The sequence below is a fragment of the Canis aureus genome, chromosome 4 (assembly GCF_053574225.1).
Source record: "Canis aureus isolate CA01 chromosome 4, VMU_Caureus_v.1.0, whole genome shotgun sequence".
Lineage (NCBI taxonomy): Eukaryota > Metazoa > Chordata > Mammalia > Carnivora > Canidae > Canis > Canis aureus.
Window position 1 is genome coordinate 59634113 of NC_135614.1, and position 21315 is coordinate 59655427.

Genomic DNA, 21315 nt, shown 5'->3' on the forward strand with positions numbered 1-21315 from the left:
GCTATGTATCAGCTAGAGTCACTCCACTTTTACTTGTTTGTATGACCATTAGTTAGGATGCTTTGATTGCCAATAACAGATTACCTGATTAAATGTCATTAAATAATAAGGTGTTATTATTTCCTATAAAAAGGTATGATGGTGGGAAGTTCTATTACAGAATTGGTTATTTTAGCAGAAAAACAGCACCACAGCTTTGGGCTAGCTTCTTTGAAATTCCCTCATCTTTCTCATGGTTACAAAACGGCTGCTGCAGCTCCAGCATCATATCATTATCTAACCATCTTCAAAGGCAAACAAACAAAGACTCCACCCCACCCCATCCCAGGATCTGTTTTCATCAAAGAAGAAAACTCAGAACCCTCACCTGGTTGACTTCTCCAGTGATCAGAATCAGATTGCATGATCACCATTAAACCAAAAACTGGCACAGGAAATCAGATTTTATAACTGATTTAGACCAAGCATACATAGTCTCTCTCTCTCTCTCTCTCTCTCTTAGAGAGAGGGAGCACGAGTGGGGATGGGCAGAGGAAGAGAGAGAATCCTAAGCAGGCTACATACCCAGTGCACAGAGTCTGATATGGGACTCAGTCTCATGACCCTGAGATCATGACCTGAGCTGAAATCAAGAGTCAGACATTTGGGGATCCCTGAGTGGCTCAGCGGTTTAGCTCCTGCCTTCGGCCCAGGGAGTGATCCTGGAGTCCCGGGATTGAGTCCCACATTGGACTCCCTATATGGAGCCTGCTTCTCCCTCTGCCTGTGTCTCTGCCTCTCTCTCTATGTGTCTCTCATGAATAAATAAATAAAATCTTAAAAAAAAAAAGAGTCAGACACTTAACTGACCTGAGCTACCCAGGTGCCCCAGTTCATCTCTTCTTAATAAGGGCATATCTTTTCTGAGGATATTGGCACCCACACTTGAACAAAAGTCGGCTTTTGTAAGAAAGGGAGGAAGGAATGTCTGTTGGATAGGCAACCATTAGTTTCTCTTCATAAGATTCTGTTTGTAGATAGGATTTTGTTGCAAAAAGACTGTTAACAACCACTGTGTTATAGATACTGAATTCCCATGTTATAGAACAGAAACTGGAACAATACCCAGGGAATCCATTTTTCTTAGTTGAATTCCTACTCATTTTTAAATTTTCTCATTGAGCTGGATATTCCATTGGTCTTCTACACAGGAAACCATTTATAGGTGTTCATTTGACCCTATGAATCACAAATTTCCGCTTGGATCCCAGGCATTAACTAATTTATATACACGAATCATCAGCTATGTGACCTTGGGCAAGTCACCTTTTATAGGATTGGGCAAGTCACCTTTTATAGGATAAAGGGACTCTAAATACACTTCCTGCCTTTTTGTTCTCTGTTTCTAAGACTGAGACTGCCCTCAGGAAGCTCCTGGTCTAGATTAGCAAAGCCAATAACCAATTTACAGGCTGGCAGAATGAATGAATGAATGAATGAATGATAGCTCAAAGTCCAGACATGGCCTGAGAGAGCAGTCGGAGTGCTGAGGATTCATCCCAGATGAGAGGATCCAGAAAGATACCAAAGAAAGGACTGGAACTCATTTTGCTCTTTGATTTCCTGGCACTCTCTGCCTCAGGAGAACTCACCCATTGGCAGCAAAGTCCTGCAGCTGATCCTGAGTGACCCGGACTCACCAGAGAATGGTCCCCCCTACTCATTCCTAATCACCGAGGGGAATGATGGCTCTGCCTTCCGAGTGACCCCTGATGGATGGTTAGTAACCACTATGGGCCTGAGCAGGAGAGTCCAAGAATGGTATCAGCTTCAGATCAAGGTGAGAGCTGTGTTGGGCCACTGGTGGTGACCATGGGGACATTAATGTGCTGCCAAAAGCACTACTAATGCTTCTATAATTAGAGGAAAATGTATGGAGCTCTTACTAGGTGCTGGGCCCTGGGCTGTACTTCACATGCCTTATTGCATTAACCCCCCCACAACAGGTTTTAGGGTGGGTACAGTTACCACCCCCACTTTATAGATGTAGTAATTGAGGCACAAAGAGGTTGAGGGACTGTCTTATAATACTACTACCAATAAGTGGCAGAGGTGGGTTTTTTTCAGACCAAATACTCTGAGCCTAGAGCTTTAGCTCTGAATTCCCACACTGCTCCCAGGCAGAGCAATACCCTCACTCACCTTGGCTCTAACTCCTTGAGTTTGGCTAGGACAGCTCTCTGAACCTCACAGAAACTGTTGTGGGGTCCAAATTTGAGAAGATACATACATATTTAGGGGGTTATGGTGGTATTGCAAAGGATAGCGTGAGAATAGCCAAAAGAAAGTGGTCAAGGTGGTAGTGAAACGTTTCTTCTTCATTTCATTCCCTCAAGATCCCTTTCCTAAATCTCAAGTCCTAGAGGACCCTGTTATTCTGCAAACTTCTCTGGGCTCAGGATGATATACATCCATTCATCCATCCAGCTAGTCAGTGATTTGCTAAGTCTTTCAACAAATATTGAGCACCCATCCTGTGCCAGGGCCTATGCTCGCTGCTGGTAATATATAGCAGGGGGGAAAGAAAGGGTGATCCCTATCCCCATGGGCTTTTGATTTGAGTCATGGAGATAAACAATTAACAGATGAAGAAATAAAGAGATGAAAGGCTCATAAGGCACAGGGGAGACATATTCAGAGGGTAGCTGCCCTCATAAGGAAGGACATTTGAGCTGGGACCTGGGGAGCCAGCCACATGAGAATGGGCAGGAGAGTGCCACAGGCAGGAACAAGATAAGCCAACACCTCGAGTGGGGAAAGAGCTTAAAGTGGCCTGAGATGGGGCCAACGTGGTCAGCATTATGATCCTAATGGGAATAAAGCTGAAGAGATGGGTGGAATGGATCATGGAGGCCTCATAGCTCAGGTGACCATCCTACTTGAGGTCCAAACTGTGATGCTCCTGAGAGGGAGAGAAGCACTAAAAATAGTTAATTGGTGATCACTGAGACACAACAGGATCAATTTGTGAAAATTAAGACTGATCTGGGCAAACCAACAAATACAGCCATCCTAATTATAAGTCTTGGTAATACATTTAGTATTCATTCCAATCCCAGCTGGAGCTAGCAGTGCAGAAACCTTGGGCTGATAACGAAGATGCGAGAAGTGGACAGACTAGGGACAAGCTCTTCTAGAAATAAACCGGTTTTGGTGATAGATTGGATATGGGGAGAGAGAGAAGAATCAGGGGTGACTCACAGGTTCCAGACTCTAGTGAAGACTGGGAGATGTGCCCATTGCTGAGGCTGGAAGGACGGTGAGGTGGGTGAAGGACAGGTTTACGGGGTAAAATGAGCACTCTGTTTTGCACATGTCACCTTTTAGTTGCCTTAGGTGAGATGTTTAAGTGGAGGTGTCCAGTGGGTAGCAGGGAATGGGAGTCTGTAGCTCAGAGGACAGCTCAGAGGACAGGTGTAGGCTAATGTAGAGGGTTCTTTCTCAAAGCCAAAGTCATGGACATGATTGCCTAGGAAGTGATGAACTCTGTATCCTGACCCAGACAATCTCTCAGTAACTACCGGCAACGCCATCTCTTGCCCTTGACTTGTATTTCTGCTTTCTGGGAGGCACTAGAGGCCAGCAAAGGAACAGGCTATGGACACAAGTAGGAGTTGAGATTCTGCTCTGACCTTTGGTTAGTTACTTGACCTCTTCGAGCCTCAGTGATGGCTTTTTTAAGATGGGAGACTTCGTCGTATCTATCTCATGAGAAATGTTAAGGTTAGGGTTGCTGCGATATCTGATATCATGCATCAGAAGTGGTACAAGTGACTGGCAAATAGTCTGTGCTCAGTTGATGGCAGCTGTATATTAAACTTAGCAGAAGTACTAATTACTGTTGCTGCTATTAGTAATATGTCATCTGTGCTATGCACAAATCCCAGCACTAGGTGTAGTTTCATGACTTGCTCACCTACCCAAAGCCCTGGAATGCATATGAACAACTCTACTGTCGGGAAAGTTGTGGAGACCCCTGGTGACAGCTGTGAAAGTGATAACGTCACTAAAGGAAACTTTGTCCTTGCTAATCTGGACAGAAAGTTGCAGGGATGCTTGGCGAAATATCAAAGGAAAAGGCATTTTTTATTTACATTCTTTTTGCTTCACTGAGGTCATAGCACAGCCTTGTTAAAACCTTCAATGTCTTTTCATGGCTCTGACATAAAACCCGACCTTGTGCTCCTCAGCCTATCAGTGACCAGGCGGCCTCCTTCGCACCCTCCTCTGGCCCTTGGCCCAGCCCACTGGCTCCAGCAGCCATGGACCCTTCCTGCTTGATAGAGCTCACCACATTCTTTCCACTCCAAGGCTTGACACTTGCTGTTCCCTTTAGCACCTCCTCTCCTTACCTCTTCTCATCCCTTAGGACTCAATTCAAATGTCAACTCCTCAAGACAACTCCCCTCCCACCTGATCTGAGTTAGGTCCCTTTCACTCTTCAGACTTCTGTCCCATGCTCCATTTATCTCCTTCACAGAACTTTATCTATGTCTGACATTCTCTTGTTTAGTTAATAACATATTTATGGTCTCTTTTCTCCTGATCACAGCAGAGGGCTTGGCCTATTGAAAGTACTCAGTATTTGTTGACTGGTCTGAGGAAGAAATGCCCACCCTGACCCCAATCACATAGTAAGGGGAGATTCCAAAGAGAACCTCCTTAGGCTGGCAGGAGTCATGAAGGATGTGTACAGGAATTTTGAAGAGACATTTGATGACTCACCTAAGGAAAGAGATAGAATGAGGGACACTGGAGAAGAAGAAGGCATAAGTGTGAGTGGCTGGAGAGATTTAGGAAGAGGCTCAGAGAGCTGTCAGATGAGCAAATGGAGTTAAGTCTTACTGTGTGGTATGGGATATAACTCCCTCCACAAAACCTTCTGTGTTTTGCAGTTATTGTTCTCTTTTTTTATTGTGATAATTATGTTGAGTCTGCCCTCAAACACAGAGACATGGCTGCCCAAGGAGGCCCAGCCTTGTCTGAGCGACAGAGAGCTACAGTCCTATAGTAATGGCAGTGCTTGTTTTGCCCACAGGTGTCAGACAGCGGCATCCCTCCCCTCTCGTCTTCAACGTCTGTCAGAGTCCATGTGACAGAGCAGAGCCATTATCCACCCTCCACCCTCCCACTGGAGATCTTCATCACTATTGGGGAGGAGGAGTTCCAGGGTGGCATGGTGGGCAAAATCCATGCCACAGACCGAGACCCACAGGACACACTGACCTACAGCCTGGCAGGAGAGGAGACCCTGACCAGGCACTTCTCAGTGGGTGCACCTGATGGCAAGATTATTGCAGCCCAGGGCCTGCCTCGTGGCCGCTATGCATTCAACGTCACAGTCAGTGATGGGACCTTTGCCGCCACTGCTGGGGTCCACGTCCATGTGTGGCATGTGGGGCAGGAGGCTTTGCAACAGGCCATGTGGATGGGCTTCCACCAGCTTACCCCAGAGGAGCTGGTGAGTGACCACTGGAGGAACCTGCAGAGGTTCCTCAGCAACAAACTGGACATTAAACGAGCTAATATCCACCTGGCCAGCCTTCAGCCTGCAGAGGCCACAGCTGGGGTGGATGTGCTCCTGGTCTTTGAGGGACATTCTGGAACCTTCTACAAGCTCCAGGAATTGGCATCCATCATCTCTCACTCAGCCAAGGAGATGGAGCACTCGGTGGGAATTCAGATGAGGTCAGCCATGCCGGTGGTGCCCTGCCAGGGCCCCAGCTGCCAGAATCAAATGTGCCAAGCGACGGTGCACCTGGACCCCAGGGTGGGGCCCACATACAGCACAGCCAGGCTCAGTATCCTGACCCCGCGGCACCGCCTGGAGAGGAGCTGCTCCTGCAATGGTGAGGAACAGGCTTCCCCAGGACAATCAGTACTGTAGGGCTCAGCCAGACTGACTCTAGAAATAGAGATCCCAGGGAAGCCCTGTGGGGCAGTTAGAGGGGGGTTTTAGCGAGGCAAAAGGCCACAGGCCACCATGGAATAGGTAGTGTCCTCCCAAAATCTAGTCATGGGATGACATCCTATTCTTGACCCTTTTGCAGTGTTTTGAAAATAACAGTAAGGCCACAAGAGACAGGGCACCTGGGTAGCTCAGTTGGTTAAACGTCTGCCTTCAGCTCTGGTCATGATCTCAGGGTCCTGGGATCAAGTCCCGCACTGGGCTCCCTGCTCAGCAGGGAGTCTGCTTCTCCTTCAACCCCTCCCCCCTTGCTTGTGTTCTCATTCTCTCTCTCTCTCTCTCTCAAAAAAAAAAAAAAAAAAAAAAAAGAGGATACAAGAGGCAGTTACCATGATGGCTGAAAGCACAGGCATCAGACTGCCTGGGTTTTTAAATTTTTTTATTTTTAAAGATTTTATTTATTTACTCATGAATGAGAGACACACAGAGAGAAAGAGGCAGAGACACAGGCAGGGGAGGAAGCAGGCTCCATGCAGGGAGCCCAATGTGAGACTCAATCCCGGGACTCCAGGATCATGCCCTGAGCCAAAGGCAGACTCTCAACTGCTGAGCCACCCAGGCGTCCCATAGACTGCCTGGGTTTAAATCCCAGCTCTGCCACTCGCTAGCCGACTGACCTTAGGAAAATTATTTAGCTTCTCCCTGCCTTTGTGCTATTATAGAGATTAAATGAGTATTAAACATCAAGGGCTTGCTTAGAAAAGTGCCTGATACAGAGAAAGTGGTCACTAAGATGAGTCACTAATAATATTACCATTATTACTACAGCCTGGTGGCTATTAACCTCAAGACTTAAATTAGGCAGCTCAGGTTTTAACTCCAGCTCCATCTCTTACTAGCTGTGTAATCTTGGGTGGGCTAATAAGTTTTCTGAGCTGTTGTTTCTCATCTAGAAAATAATGAAAATATTATCACCTGCCTTCTGGAGTGGGTTTGGAAAGTAAATTACTTAATGGATATAAAAGCACTTAGCCTTTTTCTGGCCCATAAGCACCCTGTCGATGATGGTTGTTATACACGTGGTAGCAGTTGTTGCTAGAAGGACTCTGCTATGTGCCAGGCACTGTGTAGATGTTACCTAAACTGACTGTCACCAACACCCTACATAGCAGGGTCATTAGTTCAAACTACAGTTGAAACTGAGGGATGGGGACTGTATTGGTTTACTTGAAACCACACAGCCTCCACTGAAGGGCTGGTTATTTAAATACCCACGTGTCCCACTCAAAGCCTGAGCTCTTCACCGCGCTCTACAGAAAATCAGTTTTCAGATAAGACTCACCCCAGCACCCCTGGCATCAAGAATCCATGCTCTGGACCAGCTCAGGAGTATTGGCAAAAGGAAAATGATGTTGCTTCCAGGTCACCATCACCCCCTGCCTGGTCTGGCCTGCCCTTTATGGGTTCCCCTGTTTGCATTGGGGAAATTCTTACGCTAAAGATTTGTGGACTTTCTCCAGGTCCCACTGTATTGAAGCTGGGTATGCTACTCTTGGGGTGTGTGTGTGTGTGGGGGGGGGGGTGGAGGTGGGGAGGTGGGGGACTGGGAGGTCAAGTGTGCTTCCCTTCTGTGTCTCTTGCTCCAGAGTTACCTGCAAGGGGAACTGTGATAGCCAAAGGTTCTCTCTTGGTCACCTGGCACCAGACACCAGAGGTTCTAAAATTCATGCTTATGTATAATCATCTGGGGAGTGTGGTTTGTTTTTTGTTTTGTTTTTTTTTTTACATTTTCTAAATTTAAATTCAATTTTCCAACATATAGTGTAACACTCAGTGCTCATCTCATCAAGTGCCCCCCTCAGTGCCCACCACCCAGTCACCCCATCCCTCTACCCACTTCTCCTTCCACAACCCTTTGTTTCCCAGAGCTAGGAGTCTCTCATGGTTTGTCTCCCTCTCTAATTTTCCCACTCAGTTCCCCTCCTTTCCCTTAATATCCCTCTCATTATTTCTTATATTCCATGTATGAGTGAAACCATATGATGATTGTCCTTCTCTGTTTGACTTATTTTACTCAACATAATACCCCCCAGTTCCATCCATGTTGGTATTTTTCTCTTCTGATGGCTGAATGATATTCCACTGGGGAATGTGGTTTTAAAGAGATGTGCTCCTGGGTGTCATTTCCAGAGTGTATTATTTAGAAAGTCTTGTGTGAGGCCTAGAATTGGCATTTTTTATTAAGTTTTTATTTTAATTCCAGTATAGTTAACATACAGTGTTGTATTAGTTTTAGGTGTACAATATGGTGATTAACAATTCTGTACATTATTCAGTGTTTGTCATAAGTGTACTCTTAATCTCTTCACCTGGTTCACCCAACCCCATCCACTCCCCTCTGGTAAACCATTAGTTTATTCCCTATAGTTAAGAGTCTGTTTCTTGGTTTCTCTCTCTCTCTCTCTCTCTCTCTCTCTCTCTCCTTGGAATTGTCATTTTTAACCAGCGTCTCAGGCAATTAACATTTTGGTGAAATACAGCATACAGAAGGGTCCATGTCCCATAGTGTACAGCTCAACTATTTTTCACAAGCCCAATACACCCATGTAACTGGCACTGATACAAGGATCACAACATGACTAGCTTCTCAGAAGCCCCCTTTGGTCTCTCTTCCAGTCACCACACCCATTGTGGGGAGATTTTAAAAATACAGATCCATGTGTGCTTCCAGAACTACTGAGTCATAATCTCTGAGGGTAGAGTCTGGCATTCTGTATTAGATGAGCACTGGGTGTTATTCTGTATGTTGGCAAATTGAACACCAATAAAAAAATAAATTTATTATTAAAAAAATAAATAAAACTCTCTAGCTGATCCTGATATTTAGCCAAGTCTGGGAATTCCTAGATAATCTAGATCATCTTCAATATCCCATCTATTAATGACCTCTACAATAGAATTGCTAGCAGCAGAGAGTTTTAGACCTAAGGGATGACAGACTCAGGATCTTGAAATCCCATGTGCCTCAGGCTTCATGGTTCTTCCTTTTCCTCATGGCTTTTGCTCCCTCTCTTCAACAATCTGGGACATCTGAGGCCTATACAACTCTTCCCCTTGCCTGTCCACTGATGAGCTTATTCACACTGAAGTTTTAGGGATTTAACAACTGGACTCACTTCTGGGGAGGGTACTGTTTGATATATATAACACAGCATTTCTCAAAGTGGGTCTACAGAATGCCATTTCTGAGAACTTTGAAGAGGTGGTCCACATAAGAGGGTCCCATGGTCAAATAAACTGGAGAAAGTCAAGTTTAAGAGGAGACTCCTGTCTCTGCAACTATGCGCTAGCAATTGCTACAGGGTGGTGCACATACAGGGCTTCATAGAAGTTTACCCCCCTTCTTTGGTTACAGTGACTCTCAACCTCTCAGCAGTATTTTATCTGGTTACATCTTCTCAAACAGTTACACTCCTAATAATGAAAGGGAGATCTTGAGGCAAATGACCTTTATGGTAGTCTTGAAATCACACATATATACAGAATCCTCTCCATTCTTCCTCCTTCTTCCCCCAGTGATATCAGAAATAACACAGAAACTATGGAGGATAGAAATTTTGATTTTTACATGTTTAATTGGGTACATTTCTGGCTTGATTCTTGCTTTCTTAATGGTTTGAGCTTGTAGTTCCAGACTCAAGCTAGGACCCAAGGCAAGGGGCTCTGGGGCCAAAAGAAGGTGTGCAGGGTCATGGCCTCTGTCTAGCTGCAGTGACCCTGGCCAGGTACCTCCCCCTGACCCCCAAGAAGCCTCACTTCTTCATCTATAAAATGTGAGCAATATGACCCAAGGGTCGAATGAGACAAAGTTGGTTTGAAGATTCTGTGGAGACCTCTTCATGTGGAGCTGACATCTCCGGTTGCTTCTACAGGTACTGCCACAAGATTCAGTGGACAAAGCTTTGGGCGGTACAATCTTCCAGAGGCACAGAACTGGCACATCCATTTCCGCCTGAAAACACTCCAATCACAGGCTATTCTCCTGTTCAGCAATGAGACAGTGTATGTCTCCCTGAAGGTAAGGCACTGCCAGCCTGAGAGATTTCATGTGGGTGTGCCAGGCTAGGGAGGTAGGGACAACCTCAGGAACAGCCAAGAAGTCCAGTTTCTGGCAAAGAAAACCCTGCATAGTTTTCAGGGATGCTGGTGTGACTATTGGGTTAAGACACAAGACTTTCCAGTTGTGATGTCCAAAGCCCCCCTCAAATGGAAATATATATCCAAAAAACAACCAGAGGTTGGACTGCTCTGTGGGAGGAGAGAGAGCTTCTGAAGATGGAGAAATGGGAGGCCACTTAGCCATGGTGTGCTGTTGTTGTTTTATCACTTTTGCTGAGTAACAGACCAGCATTTTCCAAGATGAGTGGGAGGCTGGCTACCACTGGGGTGCTCAAGAATACAAACCCCAGCATTAAGTTATATGGGATCACATGGAATAAAAATGAATTTCCTTTCTAATGGTCTCTTAGAGCTTTCACCCCTACAAGGGGAAGACTGACAATAAACATAAACATAATAACTCAGAAAATTATAGTTTGTCCAAATGTGGTATGCTTTGGCTTAAAAAAAGGTTAAGGGGCAGGGCACCTGGGTGGCTCAGTGGTTGAGCATCTGCCTTTGGTTCAGGGTGTAATCCTGGGGTCCTGGGATCGAGTCCCACCGCAGGCTTCCCAAGGAGAGCCTGGTTCTCCCTCTGCCTATGTCTTTGCCTCTCTCTCTCCGTGTCTCTCATGAATGAATGAATGAATGAATGAATGAATGAATGAATCTTAACTTTAAAAAGTTTAGGGGTATCAGCACTGTAGGGACTTGCAATTTTAAGTAAGGTAACCAGGGAAGTCTTCACTGAGTTGGTAATTGCACCATAATATGAAGGGGATAAGGGAATTAGCTAGGTAGACATCTGGAGGAACAGCATTCTAGGGAGAGGGAATAACAATGCAAAAACCTTTTGGTAGAAGAATGCTTAGCATGTTCAAGGAACAGTTCAGATGTGTATATGGCTTGAGTAAAAAAAGTAAGGGAGAGAATAGTAGTAGGAGTTGAGATCATAGGCCTCAAGTTCTCATAGGCCATTGAAGGACTTTGGCTTTTATTCTGAGCAAAATGGAAGGCATGAGAAGGTCTGAGCAGAGAATTGACATGATGTGACATATTCAAAAAGGTCATATGGCTCCTGTGTTGATAAACAACTTTAGAGAAACAAGGATAAAAGCAGAGAGATCCAGCCAAGAGGCTATTGCAATAATTCAAGTGAGAGTAGTGGTCTAGATCAGGGTAATGACAGTGAACTGGGAAGAAGAGTTCAGATTTTGGAGAGACTTTTGAAAGTAAAACCAACAGGATTTCCTAATGAATGAGGGCTGGGAGAGAAAGCAAGGAGTAATATGTGGGCCTGAATAATTGGAATGGAGTTGTTGCCAACAGAGCCGGGGAAGGATATGGGTAGAGCAGAGGGATGATCTGAATTTGAGGGATGATCAGAATTTCAGTTTTGGAGATGTAAGTATGAGATGCCTATTAGACTTCCAAGTGGAGCTGGATAAACAAGTCTAGTGTCTGTAGGAAAGGTCTGGGATAGAGATGAAGATCTGGGAGCCTTCAGCAAATACTTAGTATTGAAAGCTGTGAAACTGGATGAGATCACCAAAGGATGTAGATTGAAAAAAGAGTAGACCAAGGATTCATCCTTATGACACTCCAAATTGAGATGTCTGGGGAAAGAGAAGGATCCAACAAAGGAGACTGAAAATGTGCAACCAGTGATGTTGGAGGAAAACCGAGAGTATTATATCCAGGAAACTGAATGAAGAACATGCATCATGAAGGAAGGAGTGACCAGCTGATAACATACTGCTGAGAGGTCAAGTGAGATGGGTAGTGATATTACTCATGGATTTGGCAACACAGAGGTTACTGAATACTCTGACACCAGTGGTTTCAGTATCATGGTGTGTGTGTGTGTGTGTGTGTGTGTGTGTGTGTGTGTGTGTATAATTTTGCTGCAAAGAGACAGCAAAGGAAGAAGGTCTTATCTAGGGGGAGAAGTGGGTTCAAGACAATTTTTTTAAAGATTAGAGCAATAAAAGCATATTTGTGTGATGACTGGAATGTACAGTAGAGAATGAACAAAGATATAGGGAAGAAAAAGGAGAGTCAATGGAAATTCATCCTTGAGGCACCAGGGTGGGACCTAGTACCTGAATGGAGAGACTGGCTTCCACCAAGGTCGATAGATGTGATGGTCAGAGTGCCTGCAAGTTCCCATTTGATTGCTGAGAGCAAGGATGGGGAGGGGAGCATCAAGGGTCTGAAGAGAGAAAAGTTGTGAAAATAGTCATCTGGGAGAGTAAACCAAGGAAGATGGCGCCATAATCAGGCACCACTTAGGGTGAGGGAAACTAAAAAGATATAAGCCAGCGGTTCTCAGACTTCTTGGTTTTCAGGACTTTTTAAGATTTCAGGACTCTTAAAAATAATTGAAGATCTAGGGAAGTTTTGTTTTTGTGGGTTAGAGCTATGAATTTTTCCAGTATTAGAAATTAAAACTGAGATGGGATGCCTGGGTGGTTCAGCGGATGAGCATCTACCTTTGGCTCAGGGCGTGATCCGGGGTCTGGGGATGGAGTCCCACATCAGGCTCCCTGCAAGGAGCCTGCTTCTCCCTCTGCCTATGTCTCTGCCCCCCTCTCTCTCTCTGTCTCTCATGAATAAATACATAAAATCTTAAAAAAAAAAGAAATTAAAACTGAGAAATGTTAAAATCTTTATTAATTTATTTAAAAATAGCAAGAAACCTATTATATGTTAACATAAATATCATATGATTGTGAACAATAATTACATTGTCCAAAATTAGGAAAAAAGAAGAGTGGCACCGTTTTACATTTTTGCAAATCCCTCTTATGTATAGCTTTATAGTAGATAGCTGGATTTTCATTTTTACATCTGCATTCATCTGTTTTGATAGCACATGTCTGGAAATCACTGTATATTTGTGACAGAATGAGAGTAGAAAAGGCAAATAATTTTTTAGGATTATTGTGTAAAAATGGTGTCCCCTTGTGGGTCCTCTGGAAAAGTCTTGAAGACCCACTTTGAGAACCGCAGAACTGTTGAATAAGAGAACAGGAGTGAGGGAGGTTTTCTGTTTGGTTCTTGAGGGCCAACTTTGAGGAGTGCAGAACATAGGAGAGGCTTTGTAGAAGAATCCAAAAGACATAGTCTCGGTCAGCAAGGCTTCTCCGGGTCTCGGTTTCCTCATCTGTGAAACGCAGATGGCATCCCTCCAGACCATTCCATGGAGTGTGGTAAGGACCAAATGAGACCATAGATAGGCATTGAGGGCTTTCATACTCTACAAAGACAATGTTTAAAACAGCCTTGAAAATCACCAAATACTGCCTCTCTCATCCATAAAAATATAACCAACATTCTTTGCACCCTCAGCCTGTTAGCAGTGCTTTTTACAAGGACTTCTTGGCTTTGCTCATGGCCATCTGGGTTTTCTTTGCAGCTGGTCAACGGAGTCCTACAGCTGGAATACCATTGCCCAGGTGGTTTCCATGGAAATCTATCCTCCTGGCTCCACGTGAATGACCAAGAGTGGCACTCCATTGTGGTGGCGGAGACAGGCACTTCCATTCGCCTGTTGGTTGACGGCTCAGGCAATACCTCCCTTGCGCTCCCAGAGAACTGCCAGGGTCTCAGGCCTGAAGGAGACCTCTTTCTGGGTGGCCTTGTTCTCCTGCATTCTTCCCCGGTTGTGTCCCAGGGTTTTGAAGGCTGCCTGGATGCGGTCATGATCAACGGAGAGGCGCTGCAGCTGCTGGTCCACGGCAAGAGGGCATCAGGCTTGCTAGAGAGGCAGGCCCTGACCCAGTGCTGCTGGCACAGTGAGGACTGCAGCCAAAACCCGTGCCTCAACGGCGGCAAGTGCTCGCAGACCCGAGGGGCAGGTAAGGTGCTGGAAATGGCTCCACGGCTTATCCCAGGAGGCGCCTCAGATGACCCCAGCCTGTTGAACTAGCGATCACATATCACTGAAGAGTTTACAAAGTATATTCCTCCAGCACAGCCCCATGAGGGAGAGAGGGGTTGAAGAAAGCCATGGATGGCTCCATTTTACAGCACAGGCAACTGCTGGGCTGTGTAAGGAAACCCAGATCGGGGAAGGAACTTGCCCAAGGGCACATGGCTGTTAAGTGTTAAGGTGCATTTGGGGTGCAGATCTCAAGGGAAAGCCCCCCCCCAAATCCAAGTGTCTCTCTCTTCCCCCTACTGTCTCGTGAGTAACGGATTGGGATGGACTAGGTTTACACTAAGGGAAGCCAGCAGGCTTTGCTCTCGCTCAACCAGGACTGACTTTCTACTTGTTTGGATGGAGGACAGGCATGATCAGGGACCTCTGGTGCTGCAGGCTGAGGTCACACCTCAGTGTTATCCCTGGGCTGTGCCAAGTTCTTCTCTTTTATTCCCCTTTAATCTATACTCAGCTGCTGTCCCCCTTCCCCAAACCCATAGGCAAACACTTAAAGTTTTTAAATGAGTTCTTGCAAAATGTATACTACTGACTTTACACAGGCTTGAATTTCTAATTACATAGGTGCCATATAAGTTTTTACACTTTTCCGTCCACATAGCCACGATTCATAGTCGTTGCTTTTATTGTGGCTCGGTACACCAATGGGTGTGCAGTCCCGTCTTCCCTCTCTACTCAGTTGGCACCAAACACCCTGGAAATCTTTCAACGATCCCACCTCCCAATCTTTTTAACATCCCACCTCCATCAACAATGCTGTGTGAATATCCTCATATGTATCTTGTGAACTGTAAGAGAACTTCCTACACACACACACATACACATACACACACACGCACACACACACACATACACACCATGCCGGGGATGGAATTCACATACCCAGAGAATGTAAATAATTATTTTAAATTTACATTCAGGGCCATGTTGCTCTTCAGCATGGCCACAGCAGCCTGCACTTCCACCAGCAGTGAGGGAGGATCCTAGATCTCTGTCAACACTTGGCATGATCCCATTTTCTCATTTTGGCTTGGATAATAGTATTGTCATTTCCAAAATATCTAAGGGGCCCGTCACGTCTGTCTGTCTGCACTACCAAGTGGCTATCGTCTCTCACCCTCGGGCCAGCCGCCTCCCTGTTCTCTTTTCTCTCCCTTCACCTGCGCCTGCCAGCAGGGCACCAGAGTGACCTTTATACAAAGCAGATCTCAGAGTGTCACTTTCCTGCTTGGAAACCTTGAAGTGGCTTCCCCTTGCTGTTAAGATAGAGTCCTGTTTCCTAATTCCTGCATTTGGCTCAGAGTGATGCTTCGGCCCCTCCCACCTCCCTGGCCCTGCAACCCCCACTCTCCCTTGGCTTGCTAAGCTCTGTTGTTTTATGATAATTAGTAATATACTGATACTATATACAAGTGGTTCAATAGGTTTGAATCCTATATTTGCCATTTCCTTGCTGGGTAATCTTGAGCAAATGTCATGCATTCTCTGTGCCTCATCTCCTCACCTGCCATCAACTTCTATGTGTCCCCTAATGAGGATGACATTAATCAATTGCAGAGTGGTCATGAGGCTCAAATGGGCCGATACATGCAGATTCTTGGCACGGTGACTAGCACTAAACAAGTGTCGTGTAGGATGATGAAGTAGAGCTCCATTACTATTCTGTAGATGCCTGTTCTCTGTAGACTATATATTTGAGGGCAGGGATCACGTCTTCCCATCCAGCCCGGCAGCAGTGCTCTGCAGGGTGCTTGTGACAGAAGGAGGTTCTCAATAACTAGACATGGACGCTTGGATCTGCAGACATGCTGAGGCCTCCCCTCTGTCCCAGAGGGCCTCTCAGCCTGCAGCTGCCTGAAGCTCTTCCCTCCCTCCCAGGCTATGTCTGCAAGTGTCCCCCCCAGTTTTCGGGAAGGCACTGTGAACAAAGAAGAGAGAACTGCACGTCCATGCCCTGCCTGGAAGGTGGCACTTGCATCTCATCTCCTGAAGGTGCCTCCTGTAACTGCCCTCACCCTTATATGGGAGACAGGTAAGTGCAGAGGGGCCACCTGCCATTGGCTCCTCACCCTGGGTGGGCACTGTTCGGAAATGACCTCTGCACTCTGCTCTCCAGAGAAGCCAATGGGAGACCCGGAGCTGAGTGCTCCAGCGACCTGGCTATCTGGCTTTTCCCATGTGCCGAGGCTTCTCCCTCCAGCCACCTACGCCAGAACACTCAGGGAAGGAGGGTTCTTATGAACATTTCCCAAGCCTTGTTCTAAACCTACTGAGTCAGACTCATTAGGCTGGGGCCCGGGAATCTGCACTTCTCATCAGCTCCTCAGGCACTTCTGATTTTTGCTGAAGTCTGAAAATGGCTGAAGTTCTTATTCTCTGGTTCTGGACTGTGACTTCCCAGAAAGTGGCCAGGGAACAATGACTCCTTCAGGTACAAACACTGCTGTAGGTCTCAAACCCCGCTGCAAGCTACCTGTGCTCCATAGTGTGCTGGCCTGGGGGACTGCAAGCATCCTTAGATCCCTAGAATCCCAGAGGTCTAGAGGCTTGGTGATTATCTGCTTTCATAACCCTCCAGTTTGGGAGCTTTTAAAAAATCATCAGGGATACTTGTGAAAAATAGATTTCTGGACCAGCGATATCAGAATCTCCAAAGAATGAGACCTGGGATTCTATCTATAACAAGCTCCCAAGGGATTCCCCTTCCTGTCAGCTTGTGCATAAGACAGCCAATGATACAGTCCACTCGCTCACCTTACAGATGGGGAAACGAAGCCCTTAGAGAAGGAAATGGCTTGTCCAAATCCCCTCATGTGTTTATGACCCAAGTCCGTTCCCTCAGCACCTGGCATTCTGGCCCCACCGCACACCTCACTCTGCAGTAGGTGTGCTGGCAGGACACGTCCTGGCTGAAAGTGGTAGTGTTTGCATTTTAAAAGAGGAACTTGGGAATGACAATGTCTAACCCAAAAGGACAAAGTGTTGGTGGTGAAATTGTAGACACTGAGACTCAAACAGGCTGCGGGGAGCCTTTCCCAATAGCCCTCAAAAGTAGATGAAACTGGCCACGGAAGCCTCCTAGGAGCCTTACACCATGGAATGCCAAGCTGACGGTGACAATTCCAAGTGCTCTCTCTGAACGGTTGTCCAATGGAAGGTCTGTGCAGGACCACATTGGGTTCTGTGACCTCCTGAAGAACAGTGGGTAACACTGGTGGTGTCCAGCTGCCATGGCTGGGTGCTGCTGACTTGCAGCAGGGACTCTGGCATTACTGCTGAGGACAGCTGGCCCAAATGGGCTGATACATGGGGTTGGAAACCTCACCTCACTGGTGGAGTGGATAGCCAATGCCTGAATCTTATGAATCAAAAATAACAGATGTGCCCAGAGCCTAGATTCCAAATGGTCATGAATGAAGTTGTAACTGACTCCCACACCTTACTGGTGGAAGATGGAAGGCTCTGATGTTGATATGTGTGATTGTTATCATCTGCTGCCTTTTTGTTCTTTTTTTTTGGTTGAAAACTGAGAAGGTAGGCTTGAGTGCAGGGGTCCATAAATTTTTGTGAGAGGGGACATGGAAAGGGAAGTACAGCGACTCAACCCCCTGACTCCTTCTCTGTCTCTGCAGGTGTGAAATGGAAGCAAGGGGCTGCTCAGAAGGACACTGTCTAGTCACCCCTGAGATCACAAGGGGGGACTGGGGGCAGCAGGAGATTCTGATCATCATAGTGGCCCTACTGTTTATCATTTTAAGCACCACTGGGCTTCTCTTCTACTGCCGCCGTTGCAAGTCCCACAAGCCCGTGGCCATGGAGGACCCAGACCTCCTGGCCAGGAGTGTTGGTGTGGACACCCAAACTATGCCTGCCATCGAGCTCAACCCGCTGACCACCAGCTCCTGCACCAACCTGAACCAACTGGAGCCCAGCAAGACCTCGGTTCCAAATGAACTTGTCACTTTCGGACCCAGCTCTAAGCAACGGCCAGTGGTCTGCAGTGTGCCTCCCAGACTCCCGCCAGCTGCGGCCCCTTCTCACTCCGACAATGAGTCCATCATTAAGAGGACATGGTCGGGTGAAGAGATGGGTCAGTATAGCCAGAGGCCCTCAGCCTCTGGAATTGACAGAATAGGGTGATAGACCTAAACACTCCATTATGTGAGGCCGCCATCCAGCCCAGTCCCTTGGGATGGAATATGAAGGGATGTGCTCAAGGTCACAGGGCACTAGTAGGCTGGACCAGATGCCACATCTCTGGACTCAGAATCTGTGGCTCATTGCACCACTGCACCATGAACTCCTCCTCTAAATTCCAACTCACTCCATAGGATTGACATCTATGGCAGAAACCTGTAGACCCTGGCTAGGTGTAAATGGGATACCTGGGGTGAAAGTGGGGCTTCTGTTCCTTTGTGGTTTTCTGGGAAAGGCAAGAGTAGTAGTCTAAGCTTCTGATCACCCAATCTGGAGGTGTGGCACCCCCTGGGCTAGACCTGACTGACCTAGAGGGGGGATCTTCACCTCACTCTCATCTTTGGCTAAAAAGGAGGTGAATTTGTAAAGCACTTTATATTTTCTGGCTTATCCACCAATAGTTTAAAGGTATTTTCATAAACTTTTTGCTGATAGGGTAATCAGGGCCCATAAAGACACAGTAACTTGTTCTAACTCACGCAACTATTCAGTAGCAGGGACAGGGCGAAGACCAAGGATGCCTGGTCTCCGATCTTCCAAGCCACATCTCATGCAGTCACCCTCTGTGACAGATGCCATCACCCCTCACCCCCCAGTCCAAAATGTGTGTCTGTTTCCTTCAATTGAGGAGACATAAGTCATTGGTAGGAGTTGGGATGGAGTTGCTGTCTCTAGCAGTGGCGAGTGGGTTGCATGGAGTCATCCATACTCTTCCTTATTCACTGACTCTTGGATCATTGGTACAGATGTGCTATTTGAGCTGGCTTTGGGTTAAACCCCTGGCCTTGACGTTGGCCCTGTTGAATTCTAGATATCAACCTAAGCTGCCACAGACAACTCATACAGATGGCCACATACCCACCCAGTCTTTTGCCCATTTCTACCACATGCAGAATTATGTATAGCAGTGATAAGGCCTGCTGAAACCTTCACCAGGGAAATTCGGAGCTCATTTGTCTCTATCTTGTCATTTTCAGTGTGCCCCGGTGGAGCTACGATCTGGCCCCCAACTTACTCCAGGAAGGAATGCTGGGAATACCCCCACACTGAAATGACCCCTGGCCCTCTGCCGCCATCGCCTCACCAGCACCAGATCCAACCTCACCAGCACCAGATGCCGGACCCAAGTGGCCTCTATGGGGGCTTTCCCTTTCCACTGGAGCTGGAAAACAAGCGGGCACCCCTCCCACCCCGTTATAGCAACCAGAACCTGGAAGATCTGATGCCCCCACGGCCCCCCAGTCCCCGGGAACACCTGCTGGCCCCCTGTCTCAATGAGTACACAGCCATCAGCTACTACCACTCACAGTTCCAGCAGGGAGGGGGAGGGCCCTGCCTGGCAGAGGGGGGCTACAAAGGGGTGAGTATGCGCCTCAGCCGAGCTGGACCCTCTTATGCTGACTGTGAGGTTGGGGCTGGGCATCCCACAGGGCGGGGCCAGCCCCAGGCTCCCCCCAACTATGAGGGCTCTGACATGGTGGAGAGTGATTATGGGAGCTGTGAGGAGGTTATGTTCTAGCTGTCCTCAGAGGAAGGCAGGTAGGAGGGCAAGGACTTGGCACCTTCCTCCTGTCTTCCAGGAGTGAGTTGAGCATGGCTGGAAAAGTGGGAAGGAAGCCCTCATACCCAGTCCAGGCTGCCATATCTTGAAACGTGCTCTTACAGACCCCCAGGTAGTCCCTGAGGATGGAGGGAAGTTGAGGGTAGAGCTCCAAAAACAGCACTAGGGCCTCCAGCAGAATGGGGATGTACAGAGCAGTTAACCATGGAAAACCAGGACAAACTGATTCCTGGGACCAGCAAGAGGCAGTCTGTCTCACTGATTGTCCTCTCTCTGTCCCCAGGGAGGCAGCTGTCAGGGAGCGTTCTTACACCCGCCCACAGATCCATTCCAGAGGCAGAGGCAGAGGCAGAGGCAGGTCTACCCCTGACAGGCAATCACTACATCAGCTACAGGGACAAGGTCCAGGGTCACCTGACCCTGGAGGGCCACAGGTATCCTCTTGGGGCTGAGAGGTGAGCAATGCACCTGTGCATCCTGCCTCATTCATACGTAAATGCAGCATCTGCTCTGTGTGAGGCACTGTGCTAGGCATGGGGCACGATGTGAATGAAGGCGACAAGGGCTTCTGAGGAGCACCACTTGACCTCAGTCTCCTGAGGCCTCACTCCTCGAATCCAGAGTCCAAGGAACTTGCTCCACCTCTTTAAGTCATATGACTTTCCACGAGCCAGGGCCTGCCAAGATTCATGCAGCCCTGAACCTTCTTTGTTAAAGAATGCAGACCTCATGGAACTCTGGGTTCTTCACCCCAAGTTTCTCAAGCACTTTGGTCCAAAGGCAGGCAGGACGTAATTCTTTGTTTTTAAAATTCTTAGGCACTTTTCAATCTTGCTGCCTGGATGAGTTGCCCCAAAGGGATTTTTCTTCCCTAGACATAAGGAACTAAGAACTCCCCATTCAGGGCATCAGGGCAGGGTAGAGGCGTGGAGCTGGACATAAGTGTCCAGGCTGGACACTCTGCCTTTTCCTGCCCCTCCATCTCAGATGCCTGCCAATCTAAGTGTTACCTGCAGTGACTCAACCCTATGCATGGAGGGTCAATGTGGGCACGTGTCTGCACATGTGGGCACCTCATGTATAGTATGTGTGTACACGTGTAGAGTATATGTAGCCAACAGTGGCAGGGACCAGAGGATTCTGGTGGGCCTTGCCACTCCCTTCCTCTACCAATCCCTTTCTCTGGTCCATTGACTTTTCATTCGTGTTGCTTCTGGAGACAAAAGTCAAAAGGAAGAGCAATAGAGACTCTCACCCACAGGGTTGCTGCTTATGGCGAGAGGGAGCTGTGTGGGTGAGGGCGTATTCGTGCGAGTGGCTCACAGCTGTGTGTGTGACTGTGTGTGAGTGGCAGGATGCATGGTTTCATTGATCACTGGTTGTTGTTTTTTTAATAATAAAGTGTCTTTTTTACGGTTATTTTATCTGTCACTTACCTGTTTGACGTTGGTCAATAATTTGTTTTTTCCCCTGTCAGTCTAGCTAGTCTAGTCTTCTGGGGGAGGGGCC

General features: G+C 47.2%; 2 protein-coding genes across 4 annotated transcripts in view; one reads left to right on the forward strand and one right to left on the reverse strand.

Annotated features, from left to right (window-relative positions):
* Positions 1-21225, forward strand: part of FAT2 (FAT atypical cadherin 2) — an 80957-nt gene extending 59732 nt beyond the window's left edge. Inside the window, exons 18-24 of the mRNA XM_077895818.1 lie at positions 1622-1819; positions 5078-5888; positions 9880-10025; positions 13524-13965; positions 15927-16080; positions 17681-18138; positions 19223-21225. Of these exons, the coding sequence (XP_077751944.1) occupies positions 1622-1819; positions 5078-5888; positions 9880-10025; positions 13524-13965; positions 15927-16080; positions 17681-18138; positions 19223-19764 (2751 nt within the window). The 3' untranslated portion in view covers positions 19765-21225. The remainder of the gene's footprint in view (positions 1-1621; positions 1820-5077; positions 5889-9879; positions 10026-13523; positions 13966-15926; positions 16081-17680; positions 18139-19222) is intronic.
* The window catches only part of SLC36A1 (solute carrier family 36 member 1), a 107288-nt gene that overhangs the window by 17662 nt on the left and 68311 nt on the right, over positions 1-21315 (reverse strand). The window contains exon 11 of one of the 3 annotated variants that reach the window (XM_077895825.1): positions 12757-13364. The exons of 1 other annotated variant lie outside the window; for it this stretch is intronic. In XM_077895825.1, coding sequence (XP_077751951.1) covers positions 13363-13364 — 2 coding nt within the window. In that variant the 3' untranslated portion in view covers positions 12757-13362. Of the gene's footprint in view, positions 1-12756; positions 13365-13403; positions 14025-21315 lie in introns of those variants that run through there. One more of the 3 variants, XM_077895823.1, reaches the window with a different exon arrangement.